Here is a 17,110-nt window from a genome sequence, read left to right as displayed (position 1 = left end):
CATACTCCAGGATTCATAGTCAGCATTAGGTGGTTATTTGATTTGTCATCATAAGCAACTTACATGCACACTCTTATGTACACACGGATGGCAGAAGTCATACCTGAGCAACAACGATGTTCCACCATCATCCTCTGTCACTGTCCATCATGACCCAGCCTGGATACTGAACTGGAATTCACTAGTCCATTTTTCAGGAAGGATAAATTATTAAAACAATTTAACCCAACTTGCAAATTTAAAAAGAGCATTGAATGATATAACATTCATGTAATATCTCCTAAAATTAAGGGTTTTGAAGGTTGATGAAATTTTTTAGGGGGGGGGTGTCTTTTTCTCTCTTTTTTTTTTCTTTTTTTTTTGGTGGAATATTCTAATTAAAAAATCAATCTAAATCTCTCTCTTTCTTCTTCTCTCTTTCCAAATCTTTATCCAGACCACAAGATAAGATGACATATACATGGGACAATAAGACTGATTTCTACTTACTATGACCCTGTAAAACTGGCTTAGGGAAAAAAAAAAAAACACCTCCCAAAAAAGACCAGCATGCTATGAATTACTGTTTAAAATATCAGTCACAGACTTGAAAAACTAGGTCCCCTCTATTAACAATTTCCTAAGATGCCTCTGATCCATTTATGCATATAATCTGACTCAGTAATACTGCTGGTTAAAAGAAATCTACAGAAATACTGTAGATGAGAACAATCGCATTTGGAGTGGACCTAGGTCTAGAAGCTCATTATTAACCCAACTTGGTAAGACAGATGTTGCTCTAAGACTTTTGAGAGACTGCTGTCTGATGATGTCATCTCCAGATGATAAATAAGCTTAACCAGGCATTTTTTTTCTGCTTGATTTATAAACAAGCTCTCATGGAGAGAGACCAATATATTTATAAAAATCCAAACCATATTTTCTATGGATCATGCTGTGGTAGGATCATTGTAAATCCAAAATTTCCTTATATTTATGTACAATCCTCTGGATTATTGAGGATTATAAGCCCAAAATGTTATCAAGTTTACTTTCTGCAGCTACCCCCGCCTTATGGTAGTCTTTTCTTTTCCCACTTAGAAGCAAGAAAACAAAAATATATTTTAAATTCAGAGTATAGAGTAGAAAAATTCTAATAAAATCTGAATGATCTAATAAAATCTGATGACCAACATTACTATTACCAATAAGAGCCAAATATAGTTTCTATCTAAACTTAAGGGGAAAAACTGTATCTAGTATATTACTTGGGGAAATTGAGGTAGTTGAAATAAATTATCTCATGAGAAATGCTTGTGGTACCAGATAGAATATTTTTAACATTTTAGCTCAAATAGCCACCAACTATGTGACACTAAGTACTATGCTCTTCCATATTCCATTTTCTCATTTATAAAACCAGGAAACTAAAAACAGTAGCATCACATTGGTGGCTTTTCCTTACTCCTAGAATGTCTCTACTGTTCAATATATGTCTGATGCCAATACTGTGTTTCAATAACCATCCGTAGTGATGAAGAATGCTAATTATCTACCCATGTCCATTCCCATGATCCTTAGTTTTAGAACCCCTCATTTTAAGCCTTATGAATGTTAGCCAACATCCCTTGCAACTGTGAGAAAATTATGGCAAATAGGAACTTAAAAGAAATGCTCTGTATGTGACTGCCAGAACATGCCTTCAAAGGAAGAAGCCAGGTTACAAAAGATCCTTGCAGACAAGGAACATGGGAAGACTGGCTTCCTCCCAGGCTTTCCATTCAAGAGTGTGCATTAACTTTCAACATACTCTCAAAGCTGAGGCCCCAGATCTGAAGGTTCAGTAAGTCTAGAATAGGATCTATAAATGTGAATTTGAGAAAACAGTTCCCAGGTAATTCTAATTTGCACACATAATTTAAGAACTGCCGCTGTAAGGTTTCATCAAGTCTCATACACCTAGAATATGAAGAGTAAGAGAACACTGATCAAAAAGTCTGTTGGAAACAGCACTCAGGTTATCCCTAAAAGAGCCAAACAAGCCCTGAACATAGCATGTGGCACAAAAATTTATTTGTTCTTTCTACACATGGAGCTATTTCCTTTTATTGTTTTTCATTTTCAATAACTATCACAAAAAAGATATGGACAACTTTTTCTTTTCTATTATTTCCCATTCCTAAAGTCGCTAGTGATATATTCTGTGGGCTAGTCAGCTTTCTGTCACTGTGACAAATATCTGAGAGAAACAACTTGGAGAAGGAAAGGTTTATTTTGGCTCACAGTTTGGGAGGATTCAGCCCATGGTCAGTGGGCTCCAATGCTGTGGACCTGAGGAGAGGTAGAACATCACAGCAGAAGGGCATGGCAGAGGAAAGCGACTCAGTTTATGGCAGCTGGGGAGCAGAGAGAGAGGGGAAGGGTCTGGAGAGAACACAATCCCTTCCAGGACATGCCCTCAGTGACCTACTTCCTTCAACTAGGTCCCAACCCCTCCCAGTGGTCCATTTAGGCTTCAATGGATTAATCCACTGATAACATTGGAGCTCTCATGATCCAATCACTTCTCAAAGCCTCATTCTAAACACATGAGACTTTGGGGGACATTCCAGATCCCAACCATAACATTTTAGATTTCCCCTAATTGCATTTGTGTCCATGTTTATCTGCCAAGTAGGATAAAGTAGACATCAGTGAGTGAAATAAGTCTTGATAAGCCCTCTGCCACCTCTTGAATACAGTCTCCAGATTGAATGCACATCTCTAGATACAGCCACCTCCATACCTTTTAATGTAGTCATCCATCATAGATATCATTCTTCTAGAACAGTAATCCTGAACCAGGTGTGGTTTTCCCAGAGATCATTTGGCAATGTCTGGACATATTTCAGGTGTCACAGCTGAGTGTGCTATTGGTATCCAGTGAGCAGAGACCAGGGTTGCTTCTGAACATGCTGCAATGCACAGGCAGACCCCCACAACAAAGACTTACCTAGTCCATAATGTCATCAGTGTAGAGATAGACACTCAGTTACAAAGAGTGTTGAAGGAATCTCTTTCTCTACAGATGCATGGTTAGAATGCCCAAAACATACATTCTTGAGAAGCATCTCACATCTAGCTTAAAATAATCTCCCTGAAGACAGATATCATGTTTGTCATGTTTGCTCCTATGTCTGCCTTTAGGGATTCAATTTTAACTTGTATAAGACAGTACAGTGATATATCAAGGAACAAGGGCTCTTCAGTCAGACCTTCTGAGCTGAACCTCAGCTCCAGGCTTTACTGTGGGTAACTTATGCCATCTCTGAGCCTGTCATCCTTAACTGTAGAATATAAGAAATACTGAAGAGATTCTTCTTGTAGTTATAAAGATTAAATGAACAATATGTGTAAAGTTCTTAAAACGATACACAGGTGGTTAATAAGATAATGGTATTTTTAAAAATAAAATAATTGGATGATTGATTTTGGTGAAATTTCATAAAGGTAGAAAATCGTTTTCTTTTCCATCTTTTAATGTATACATCCTTTTCCTCCATCCCTTCTTTAATCATAGCCCAATAACTACCAGGATATAACTTTATTTTTTTATGTGTGGACACAGATGACAGGTATATAGACATCTTTGTATAACTGGTTTAATATCGCCCCCCCCCAATACCTTTTTCTCCCTGGCTTCTTTCTGGAAACAGTTTTTCCATAAACCTAAAAATATCCCATCTTCCCACATATGACAGAACCATAGAGAAATAGATCTCACATACATCTCACTTCCTTTAATAATTAGGTTATAAGTCATTTGTGCAATGTTGGTAATCATAAGGTAAAATGAACGTCACAAATTTTTGCAACATTTTTCTCAGTGACATTACACTAGGGGGGGCTAGATAAAATGGCAATATTTTCTGTCTTTACCTCCTAAACAATGCCTCCTTGCCCTCTGAAAACTACCTTTTTTACTTTGTTCCCACAAAGGCTCCCATTTTAACTATCTATGCTCATTCTCTCTCAACTCCTCCTATAGTTCTAGCCTTCCCATTAGTAGGATATAAACTTACTAATGGGGCCTGTATAACTGCCAAGTGCTGAGTGCCCTCATGTCAGGCACTTGGGTGAGCATTTTACTCCCATTGTCTCTTTTCAGTTTCCCAACAGAATTACAAGATATATACTGTTAGTCCTTTTTATATAAGAGACTCCAATTAAGAAACTTGCCTGTAATTACTGGGAGAATCCAAACTTCAGCCCCAATCTGCTAAATCCCAATGCTATTTCTACTAACTTTCTCTGCCCAGCCTGTGCTTACTCCTCCACATCCTTCTGGAGAACACATCGTTTAACAGAATCCTTACACTGTCAGTTGACTATTTCACTCTCTCATTGTTCATATTGCCTCTCCCTAGGGAAGGGAAGGTAAAAGGATTGCCTGCACCATGAGCACCTCTTACATTCCCACAGAGGCCTTTCTGAAGGAATGGTTCATTGTCTACTGAAGTACTGAAAAGGAAAAACACTAAGACCACTCTCCCATTCAGACAATGCGATACTGTTTCAGATGATTTTTTTTTTCCTATCTGAAATGCTGAGACACTGCTGCATTAATTCTAGGCATGTGTGAAGATAACCTAACTTTCAGCCTGACTTGCCATTTAAAAGATTTACATTTCATCAGAGAGACACATATAATAAATTTGCAATATTAAAAAAGAGAAGAAGAACTCCGTATTTCTTCATTTTCTCTCACTGGTATGACAGGATTGTGTAGTATGAACTTTTAGGGAAAGGGAAGAAGTACAAAGCTTCACTCTGGGCAGTCCTCCTCCTGTACCTGGAATTCTGCAGAGGAGAGCAGAAGAAAGTAAGAGAGACAGATGCAGAAAGCAAACAGAGAAATCTCCAGAAGTAAGAGCAGGGTCCTACCACATGATCTTTTCTGACAAACAAACAAAAACTTTGAGGTTTTCTTTGATCCAGTTTTAATACTTTGTCACGCATATCAACGCATTCTTGAAAAATCTACTGATTTTCCTTCAAAATGCATCTTATATCACCCATGCTTTGGATGTTTACTGAATGCTCTGGGCAAGGAACTTGCTGTGTACCATGGGGAGTATGTGTGTGCATTTCTGTGTGTGTGAGATACATTATTTTTGTGAGCTTCCCAGGATATACAGGTACAGATGATTAATAGATATATAGACAGATAGACAGACAGATGAGAGAGAGAGAAAGAGAGAGAGAGAGAGATAGAGAGAGATGAGATAGAGTTCTAGTATGGATATTGGAGAGCTAACTAAGGTTAATCAGGAAAATCAGTAATTTTCCCTTTCTCTACCACTCAAAATCCTACATCTAAATGAACTTATTTATTCTGCCTAGGCTGTTCTCTTTGATCTTCTTAATTAGGCTGAATTTTTTCAGATTTATCAGTTCACTATTAAACATAGCTGCACAACATATACTTGTGAATGAATAGAGGAATGGTTTTCTATGGTGCTCAGAAATATGGTAAGCAATATTTTTCAATTCCAAGTGAACAGCACATATGGATAGTGATTGGTTCCAGGCATCTGCCAGTTCCTCCCCAAATTAAACCTAATCAGAAAACAGCAGCATCTCACAGACCCAGCGAGTTTCCAACCTGCCATCTGGTCTGATAAGGAAGTCAAGAAACATTAGTAGGTGGCAGTGGCTGAGGACAAGCAGTTCTATTCGTACTTCTGATATCTTATTCTATTCTGTATGTTCGACTGTATTTATCCATCTGAACATAGAGGCCTTCTAGGAATATTTTACTCTTCAGAAAATAATTTTTTTCCTACAAGTTCTACCTGCAGAAATATTAACATATCTTAACCAAACATTGTGATTAGTCTTCATGATATCTGACATCAAAACCCATAAGAATCATTTTGACCCAAGTAATATCAATCTTTATGGTACGATCTTGTTTATAATGTATCATGGTTACCCAGAGATTTCTTTTCCTCTGGACTGTAACCAGATGCAAAAGTTTGGCTACATTTTCATGCCAACTGCCATCTAAGCAATTCACTCACACATATATATATTGAAGGCCCATTCACTAATCCTCAGGAAAACTGAGCTAAACAGGCATGACAGCCTTCATCAAACAGGAAAACAGATCCTGATCCAGTAAATTAGGAACAAAAAGAACTGACAGTCTTCTCACAAAGATGATGAAATATCTGGTATCATCATCATGCTTCTAGAAAAAGTTCCCAGTGCAATCTGAAACCCTCCCAAGCTCAAATCTTTTAATGGTTCCCTCTGCCTAAAGGATTAAGTCCAGACTCCAGAACATGACATACAGACACCTCATGATCTGGCTCCTCCATACAATTCCACCCTCATTTCCAACCCCAGCCCTCCTCCATACTGTGCAAAAAACTCTACCCTTTTAGATTACAAATATGTGGACAAAACCATCCTCTAAAAAGTCCTAAAAAACTAGAAGGAAAAATATTCAGAAAAGGAAAACATAATTAATCCTAAATCAGAAGGAAAGTAAACAGCACAAAAAGAAAAAGCAAGTCTTTTTTCTATTATCCGATGATATGCCCTTGCTTTAAACAAACCACAGCCACAGCTAAAAGGCAACTGGACTGGAAGCCTCCTCTGCGAAATCCTTCCAGGAAGAATAAGGGAAGAAGGATCATAGCCAGAATCATCTCCCTTCTCTCTACCACACAAGAAGCATACCTAGCTGCACACCAGGCAATCTATCCCACACATTATTCAGCACAAACATACCACAACCATGAACACTCTGCCCTGGACAAACTGCTCTACTCTGTAGGCTCGTTTGCTTTTCACTTAAGATTTTCCCTGAGCTTCTATTAGCCTCTTTAATATATAGATTCTTAGACCTCAGGGCATTTGATAAATTGTGGATTGCATAACAAAACCCATTATCGTTCATCACTGAATCCACCATCAGCCCAGGCCAGCCACCAGGGGATGGAGATTTGCTGAAGCACACTCCATTACACCAATGTCTCAGTGGACACCTCAAGGCTGGATACTTCTATAAGCTCCTTCATTAATTTAATTTGGACTGCTCAGTCCTCCTCCTCTTCTGTTGTTAACACATCCCTCCAGTCTATCATTCCACCCGCTGTGTAAATAATTCTTATTTTCAACAGCTCTTATCCTTTAAACAAACCCTTGATTCCTACCCTGTACTTCTTCCCACATTCTCATCCTTCTATAGACTTGCTGTCACACACCCTCAGAGCCAGAGGGTAGGATGAGCCCTTTCCCAGCTCCCACCATTACTGCTTCTTCATCTTTTGTAATTCCTATCACTTACTAATCCTCTTCCCCATCTAGGCCAATGGATGATACCCTCACACTTCTTAAATGAATCCAAAGTCTGGCTTACAGCTTTCCTGTCAACATTCTCAAGGATTTCTCCTCCAAAATAGAGATTTGTTCTAATATGACCTCACAGTTACTTTATTTCTGCTCACTCCATTATTTTATCTTCAGACCCTTCATCCATTCCACTTTGCAATCACAGAATTAAAACTCCTCCAAATCACCCTGAAATCTAAAACCCTCCTCTTTACTGTTGACAGACCATCTTTCCACCTCATCCATTTCATCTTTCCACGCATATCTTTTATTCCTATGGTTCTATATTCCAACCCTCCCTATAAAATTGATGAATATCACTCATTATGGGTTTACTTGCCTTGCAGCTTCTCTAGATACCAGAGCTAATGATTCCAACAATGTCATCACTGAAGCTCTGGAGGTTCTACCCTCCTGACTGCTGGCTATGTGTCCTTGTCAATCCTCCAGGTTCAATCTCCCTACATCTGTTTCCTCTATTCTAATCCCTTGGTTCTTACAACTTGCAGGGAGGCACAAAAGAACTTTGCTATATTTTCTGACAGACACAAGCTACTAAACATCATATAGTTCTTGGATATTGTATGAAAATATTTGTCCTCTTATAGATTTAGCTCTCCCGTGACCTAAAATTACTTGAAATGAGCTCTACATGAATATATTCCTAACTCTCCCTTAACTATTTCACCAAAGAACTTGGTCTATAATCATTACATCCATTTCATCACTCTATACTCATTCCTTAACAGAAACTCTTTTCTTACCATACTAATAACATTTCTGGAGGTTCAATTTTATTATTCTTAAGTGCTCAAATCCTTTGACTTTAATGAATTCCTGATCTGCCCATAAGGCCTACTCCCAACACTGCAGACCTGAGTGACCCAAGCCTGGCTCAGGCATTTCCCGGATACAGCAGAGGTGAGCTGGATATTATAACCTCAAGACAGGCACCACATGGCTTCAGACCACCCAGTCAACCCGGGCCCACCCAGCTACTCCCAGCTGTTGCCAGCCAATTAACAATACTCATGAGACTTTCCTTTCCTAATAGAGAACAAAGACAATTGCTGGCCTTCCATTTAGTAAACCACCTCATTTCTCCTCCCAGGTACCATGTCCTCCAGAAGTTCCACTCTATACTAGATTCAGTTCCCCATTTGGCAATAAAAGTTTGCACTTCAATTCTCTTTAGGCAACACTTTCACCTACATCTTCCTGCAGAGTTCCCCAAAAGTAGTGATATCTGTGTTGTAACATTTCCTCTTTATATTTCAATATTGGTCAAAATTATTGCTCATGAATTTCATATCCCACATATTAATCCTCATCAAAAGGTTTTGGAAAACATTGAAAAATGTGATGACCTGAACAGAATCCAGCATTTATATCTCCAGAGGAATTTCACCAGGTCTCTACCATGTTCTACATCCAATGTGATTTACTGGTCTAACAAAGATGAGTAAGATATGGTGTCTTCCTGCAAATCATCCAGCAAGAAAAAAGATGAACAGCAGAACAATGGCTATGAGGAGTGAGAATATAAAGTATTCCAAGAGCACAGAGGAAGAAGATGACTAACACTCCTGCAGTAGGCAGGAAGTCTCTACTTAGATTCCTAAATAGATTATAATCTGACTCTCCTGTTACTATTTCTTCTTATGTGGGCCATTATTACATTTATAATCCAATATAACCAAAGCATCTAATAACAACAGAACTCCTATTATTAACATTTTTAAAAAGCTAAAATATATATGCTTAGATACATTAATCTACAGTGTTCTTATTCTTGTAATAAAGTGAGACCTAATTTTGTTTTCAATAAGAAACTACACGGTATAATTGTTCCACAATTTGAGTGTATATACAGAATCTCATCACTGGAATAATGAGCTTTAGAAATCTGCATTACATGTGTGTATGTTATACTTTCCAGGATGTAGGTACACATACATTTACACCACCACTATAAATTTTGTGTATCCTTCCTATTGTAGTCAGTCTAAACAAACAAAAAACTAAAAAAGTATATTTGGGGCATTTGTAGTAGTTCTTGTGCACAGCATCTCTTCTCTAGAACTCTCTCCTTTGTGTAGCACGTACTCCCATCCACAAGGTTGAAGCAGAAGATGTCATGTTCCTATCATACGACACCACAGGGGCACTCCACACACAGAGATTATCACTTGACTCAAGCTATGGCAATCGATATACACTCTCTAGAGTTTGGGAATTGATAAAGGTCATTTTCTCTCTTGGGGTCTGCACAGCAATTGGCAGAACATGGGAACTTTTGGCAGCAATATTTCACCACAAAGATAAAAGGCAGCCTGTCCAACAAAAGAGATTAAAGTAAAGCAGATGAAACGCTGACCAGCACATGAAACGGGATTCCCAAGTTCTTCAGGGTTCCAAGCCCCAGGTTTTCTTTAATATACCCCAATCTCTTCCTAGTGAATTTCCCTTTCTGCTGGAGCTTAAATTGAGTTTTTATTACTTACTAATTAAAAAAGCTAACAACATTCTGTATAAGCATGTATAATAGAACAAAGGGTTCACTTGGGCAGCATAGACATGCCCCCAAGAGACTAACTGCAGAAAATGAAACCCTCCCTGGTTGCAGCAGCCAATCAAAAATCCACAGTGAATCTGGAGTACAGAATCTATAGAGCTGTTTTACCTTAAACTTTAAAGTCATTCTTGACTCCTTGATCCATGCTTCCCTGACGTTTCTTTTTCCTGTCTCTCGTCCCTCACCAAGTCCCACCAATTCTACCCTTTAAGTGCCTTTCATGTCTACACTATCCTTCCCATTTCAAGTTTAATTACTTTAGTCCAAAGTTTCTTAGCTTAATGAAACCCTGCTTCCAGTCTCCTCCTGTCTGCATATGTTGTATGTCTTTCCTAGGTAGATTATGAAAACTATCTCTATCATATCTCAGGCTTTTAAACTCCCAATAGCTCTTACTGGTAACTGAATAAAATGTTAAAATTTAACCAGCATCAAGCTCTTCCACCAACTAGTTTCCATCTACCTTTCACACTTACATTTCACTACTCCCTTTGTGATCTCTGAATATATCATCAATGTAATTGTCATCATTATAATGAGTACTATGTCAGGCACTATGCCTATAATCTTATATGCATAATTTCCTATAATATTCATTACAACTGCAGTAATTATAAAGGGGCTGCAAATTCTTTAACAATACTCCCTTTATCTGAACATAATACTACAAAAAAGCTCAGACCACATGGAGAGACCACACACATATGTCCCAGATGAGAGCCCCAATGAGATCCTATAACCCAAATGAGATGCTCCTCAGGCTCAGATCACTCAGGCTTCTGGCTATTCTGTCACCACAGTCAATGAGCTTCCCCAGGTGATACCCCGACATGTGAAGCAGAGTCGATCTTTCCCTGTTGTGTATTACTCAAATTCAACCCATAGAATCCAAAAGCAAAAACAATGGTTTTTATCGCTGTTTTAGGATGGTTTCTTATTTACAATATTGATTGGAACCACTTTTAGAAGGAAGTTGGGTCCTGCCATTAAAAAAAAAAAAAAAAAAAAAAAAAGCCTAGAAATTTGTGAATTGGCTTTGGAACTAGAATGTAGGCAAAATCCAGAATAGTCTTGAGGGGATGTTAGCATAGCCTATGGACCTTGGGGGCGGGGGGCGGGCTTTTAAGGAGGGCTTGAAGGGACAGTAAGGTAAATGCTATTGAAATCTGAAGAAAGGATGATCTTTGTCATGTAGTAGAAGAAAGTCGGGCAACCCTAACCTTTATAGTACCAAGAAAAATAAGAACTATAACTACCGAACCATATTTTTTAGCTGAAGAAACTTCCAGGCAGAACACTAAACATGCCCCCTGCTTCCCCTTATGGACCATGAACTTTATAAAAGAGAAGAGATAAAAGAATAAATTGTCCAGTTTTCAAGCAAAATTTAAAGAAAATATGAAAGAGCCAGGATTCATTGGATTAGAAATTAAAACTCTTCTCCTTCCTAGCTTCAACAGATGGCCAAAGATGATCAACACAAGAAACAGTGTCAGGGAAAAAAATAAAAAAACATATACAGGTCACTATCTGGAAAACATGGTCTGAAGATGCAGCCAAAAGCATTATTATCTTAAGACCTAAGAAACTCTTAAAATGGTGCCCTATAACCTTTTCAAAATCACAAAACACTTTATAAAAATAATAATGGCATGCCTAATAAAGTCTCTCTGTTAAATAATGAGTATCTAAGAATCTTTATTCCACAAAGCCTCAAAATAGACAAAGGTTCATCTTAAAGAGATCTGTGGGTATAATTTTGCCTAATGGAGTTGATATATTCATCCATCACTTTATATATATATGCTTTCTTAAAGTAAAAAAAAATCAATACAAACAAGCATTAGACTTTGGAACCCCAGCTTTTTACTGGTAGGAAGCAAACTGAGGGTATTCAATTGCAACCCAAACTCCTTTTATTTAATTATTATTGTTTAACTGGAGAAACAAACTACTTTTTACTTGAAAGAAAGAATGCCTTCCAAGACAAAACTGAGAGTCCAAAATATGGGGGCAAATGCCAAGAAAACAACTCCCAGGGAGCAGTGCTGACCCAGTATTAAGGAATCAGCCACATGTGGCCAGTTGTGTTTCAGAATTTCAGTGGACCAATGACTACTTTATCTTCTTATTTTCTCCATTCATAAATAGATAGAGCTATTTAATAATTATATTCCAGTCTCGCTGTTCTCTGATGGACTAGAGTGATGGAGTGGGAAGGAACATAGGGAAAAATAACTTGTTGATTTAGGTAATGGGTCACCAGGGTGAGATAAACCACATCCCAAAATCAAACCCAAGTCATTCTCATCTGCACCTGAACCTAAATTGGCTGAAAAGATCACAGATCTCAAGCTTTAGCTTGATGTTATTAATGGAATCAGACCCACTGGAAAGTATAAGTTGTATATGGGATAAATATAAGTGATTTGTGAGCAGGGAACAGGCTGTTAATTTTACAACAGGTCTGCAAATTCTTTGACACTCCTCTCATCAAGATCCGGGGTCTATTTTCTCTTCTGATGAGCCAATACTATGCTTAGTGATTCACTTCTAATCAACAGAATATAGTAGAAACAATGCTGTGTGACCTCCTAAACTTAAGTCAAAACAGGACACAGAGCTTCCACCTCGTTCTTCTGGGACACTTCCTTGTAGTAATCTGAATGAGTTTAAGAAATCCAACTCTCCTGAGGCTACCATGCTTTGAGCAGGCCCAGGCCACATGTAAATGTTGGAGCCAGCAGCCTCAGCTAACATCCCAAGAGACTAATAGCCAGACAAAGGGGGTTCCAAATGATTCTGACCACAGCTGTCAGGTTGCTATCAACCATCATGTCTCCCAAACTGAACTGAGACCCAGAAATCACTAAGTAGAGACAAGTTGCTCCCACTATGCCCTTCAAATTCCTGACCCACAGAAATTTTTCAGCATAACACAATATATGCCTCACACATTTTGGAACAGTTTGTTATGGCATTATGGTAAGCAGAACAATATTGTAAAGAAAGAACGCATACTTCCAATTTTCAAACAAGAAAACCAGGACAAAGAGATGATGTTAAGTAATTAACCAAAGTCAGAGAGAAGCAAAACAAATTATGAAACAGACCTATGTGATTCCAAAATTCAGGTTTGTAACCATAATGCTACACTATTTTCCACAGGGATATCCTTACCTCTATATCTTTTCTTATTAACATCTGCCCTACCATGGATTATATGTATGCATTATCTGATTCTCTAAGACCAAATCACCATTTTGGACCTAATTAACTTCTTTCTCCTCCATGAAGCCCAATCCCTGGACTCCAACTCTTAGCAATTTCTTCCTCTAGTTTTAGTTATTTTCTACAACTTCCAATTGACAATTAATGAATACTGATGACACTAATTCAAAATTAGTGAATCAGTTGCTTTTCCTCTGTACATTCCCTGGCTGCCCTCCTGAGTTATGGTCCTAGACTAGATTCTGAAAATTCAGATTTCTACAGGATGAGGTAGGTAATAAATAACAGTAAAGTGGAAACCAGACACAAAAGAATATAAGTGGTCTGGATTAAGTTACACTAAGATGCAAATGCCATGTGTAAATGATATTGATTTTCTTCATAGCCTATATCACCACCTGACATTTATTTGTTTATTGCCTCTCTCTTCTCAGTAGAATATAAGCTTATTGAGGACAGGAATTTCTGCTTTGTTTGCTGTTGTATCATGAGAGCCTAGAACAATACCTGAGACTCTTGTCAATAAATTTCTTTTGAAGGAATAAGTGAATGAAAAAACAATGCCAAATGGCAATGTGGGCCCAGTGTTATAAAAACTATTGATAAATAGTTCTCTGTGAAATCTCTCAATTTCTAAGTGTTGACAACCAATTAGGAACATTATAAGTCATTTTAGGTTTGGGCAAACAAAACTTGTCTGCATTCAACATGAAGGTTGCATTTGCAATCTCTGTACTAGAGGGATCTTAGAATTTTATGGTTCTAATTATTTAAAATAGTCTTTTGCAAAGTTTAGGTAGTTTGATAAGTAATGATGGCGATGATAATGCCTTGAAGATTCACATTTAGGGCACTGCCACAACTCTGCTCTGCATTATTAATATGCTACCAATGTTCTTTTCTCAGGGCTCAAAGAAAATTGTTTCACCTTCTGGTCTGAAATGAACACCTGGATTTCACACGACCATCCCATATCCAAGATTTTAAAGCTCAACTTCCTCTCCTTTGCTGTCAAGGGTTGAAAAATGTCATTCCCATGTGCTCCCAGTAATGAAGGGGAAAGGCAGTGAAAAGAAAATAGATTGAATTTCAAAGGGGTGACAGAAAAAGAGAGTCAAGTTTCAAACTGTATTTTCACAGTTGATAAACAAGAGCTCCCAATGGCAATTTTGTTTTCTTCTTTACTGATTTTAGTATTTTTAGATTATATAATCTAAAATCTTATTTCAGTTGACCTTTTGATGTTTTCCGGTAGCATGTTTTATCTTTTCTACACACAAATTATTAAGCAGAAAATTTTAAATGTTTACTAATTGCTTAGAGATTCTCAACTCCAAAGAGAAGTCACATCTAAATAATTAGAGTGTGTCTGGTTTTAAAAATGGGTCACTTAGCAACAAGCATAACTGTGTAGGGCTGATGGCACTTTTAAGATACTTTAAAGAAAATATACTAGAAAAAGCATTTCCAGTATACCTCATGCTAGCTGACCCACAGCAAGTCAATCATCAACTTTTGAACACGCAAAAGGAAATGAGGTGTCTTCATGTTCCTTTTCTGTTTATGGTCCAATGAGTACATCTTTGAAATGGTCATAGATGACATCAACAAACATCAGAGGAATTCAACATTCCAATGATTATAAGCCCACAAGGGTAAAATGCCTCCCGGCCGCCATCTATAGTCTGTATTTAGGATATTATTTTAATGATTATACAGATGAATTCACTCGATGTAGTTCTTCAATAATGGCATTAATTTTTTATGAAACAGATTTTATTTTTTTAAAACAGGTTCCACTGTGATTTAAATTAAAAGTAACAGTGAGAAAAATTTCTTTATCCAAAACTATTTTTCAAAATTGAGGTTACTGTAGAGCTATGAACTTTCTACAGATCAAAAATATAGATTTCTATTCTCCTATTCTGTTATATTCAAGCAACATTGAACATGATGGCTGTGGGATGGGAGAATCACAAGCTGAGCTCTCTTATAGACATGCAGGCGAAATGGTGAAACAGAGTTCCTAGGGCACTGGAGGGACAGCACAAAATTAGAGATCAAACCAAGAGATTTGGCTTATGACTCTATCACTTTTTAATTTTTTTGACCCTGGGCAAGTTTACTTAATCTCTTTAAACTTTAATTTACTCATTTGGAAAAAAGAAAATCGTAATAGCTTGCTTTATGGTTCATAAGAAAATAAAGCACATGCATATTTATTGTGTAAACCACTGAAATGAGAAAGCCATTGTTAATCTGGCACGGCCTGGCCCAGCAAAACAAATTGTAATAGTATGTGAAAAGTGCCCGGAACACCATGGTGTCACAAATGATAATGATCAAAGAAAATCCAATCAATCCTGATCATAAATTTACGGCAGACAATGCTCCCTGTATCTCATCCTTCCTAAGAAAATAGAATGAAATAAAAATAAGGCTGAGGTTGTGGCTCAGCAGTAGAGAGCTTGCCAGGCACAAGGCACTGGGTTTGATCCTCAGCACCACATAAGTGTGTGTGTGTGTATATATAAAATAATGAATTAAATAAAGGTATTAAAAAAGCTGTCAAAGGATATCTGTAATATAACATCACTTATATGAAAATGTAAAGCAGGATATGTATTATAAGTGGACATATACATACTGTACCGAACAATGCATGGAAATGACAAATGGCACATTCATGGCAGTGTCATCTCTAAGGGGGGCAAGGGAATGAGATCAGGGAGGGCTACAAGAGGGCTTCAGCTCTATTCAATTAAATAAGTTGAAGCAAAGTTAGCAAAATATTCATATTCTATTGATCAGGCTAGTAAGTATATGGAGCTTATTATGTAATTTGCCACATTTTCAGTACATTTGGAATATTTCACCATAGAAAGAAGCAGTTTTCCCAGCCCACAGAAGCAGAAACAGGCAATTTCCTAGAGAAGACAACAGCTGTTTTAGAAAAACCCCGGGGGCTAGGGGGGCCAGGGGAGATAAAGAGGGATGATGAGGTAGGTAGGCAGAGGTGGTTAAAGGAATAAGAGGGCTGGGTAGAAAAGAAGTTTTTCTTCGACTCTGAAACCAAGAAGATACTTTGCCCCAAAGAATTAAAGAATTCAACTACATAAGATGTGGACAGGTTATAAGTGATTCATTGTTAATCCAGAAATCAGGTTCATTAACAGAGTGTTCATTATCCCAAAACAGCATTAGGTTGAAAATACTTACTACAACCCCACTCTTGGTGGTGGTTTCTCTGAATGTGAAGTTGCAAATCGCCCAGGCTAAATAATATGTGGACATGAGAGGTGTCTGTGAAAAGTGATCCGTTACCCATCCATCTTCCTCAAACACGGAAGTTTCCACTGGCATATTGGATAGAGATAAATAGGTTGCTTGATGCTTAATGCTGATTTTGAAAGTGGCCTTGTAGATTGGCTCATCAAAACATGGAAATGCCTTTCTGGCATGTGTTGGTGAAAACTGAGTAACACCAAGGAACCTGGAAAAAAGAAAATGATATTCCAGTTACATTTGTGGCTTAGGTTATGTCCACATTACATTCTTTTGCTGACACTATATCTTGCCAAATTGGAAAATAATTTTTTTTCCTAATCCAAGAAATAGCATAAAAGCAAAATTCACATATAATATATTTCCCCAACAGTGAAAGTTCTTCAGAGACGTTTTTGTCTCAATTAAAGTAAATTCTCTATATGCAGAGCAGTACATTTTAAATGAAATGTGTACACTTTATAAAAAACAATTCGCTGACATCATCTTGGCTAATATTGGGACATAATGACTCTGCCTTTTGGTGGGTTTTACCTTCCTCCCTGAAGCCTGGAACATAAAAGGTATAAGGAAACTCAAATCTAAAAGTTGTCCTCCAATATAAATAGAACATAGATCTTCACCAGGAAATATCTGTATCCTCAAATTTAAACAAGACAT

At 37.5% G+C, this 17,110-nt stretch overlaps 1 protein-coding gene across 1 annotated transcript in view; it reads right to left on the bottom strand.

Annotated features, from left to right (window-relative positions):
• Trhde (thyrotropin releasing hormone degrading enzyme) overlaps positions 1 to 17,110 on the bottom strand; it is a 382,015-nt gene that overhangs the window by 352,511 nt on the left and 12,394 nt on the right. The window contains exon 2 of the mRNA XM_076853121.1: positions 16,385 to 16,658. Within this exon, the coding sequence (XP_076709236.1) occupies positions 16,385 to 16,658 (274 nt within the window). The remainder of the gene's footprint in view (positions 1 to 16,384; positions 16,659 to 17,110) is intronic.

Source organism: Callospermophilus lateralis, chromosome 4 (assembly GCF_048772815.1).
Source record: "Callospermophilus lateralis isolate mCalLat2 chromosome 4, mCalLat2.hap1, whole genome shotgun sequence".
Taxonomy (NCBI): domain Eukaryota; kingdom Metazoa; phylum Chordata; class Mammalia; order Rodentia; family Sciuridae; genus Callospermophilus; species Callospermophilus lateralis.
Note: the sequence above shows the minus strand (reverse complement) of the source record. Positions and strands in the feature narration are given on the sequence as shown.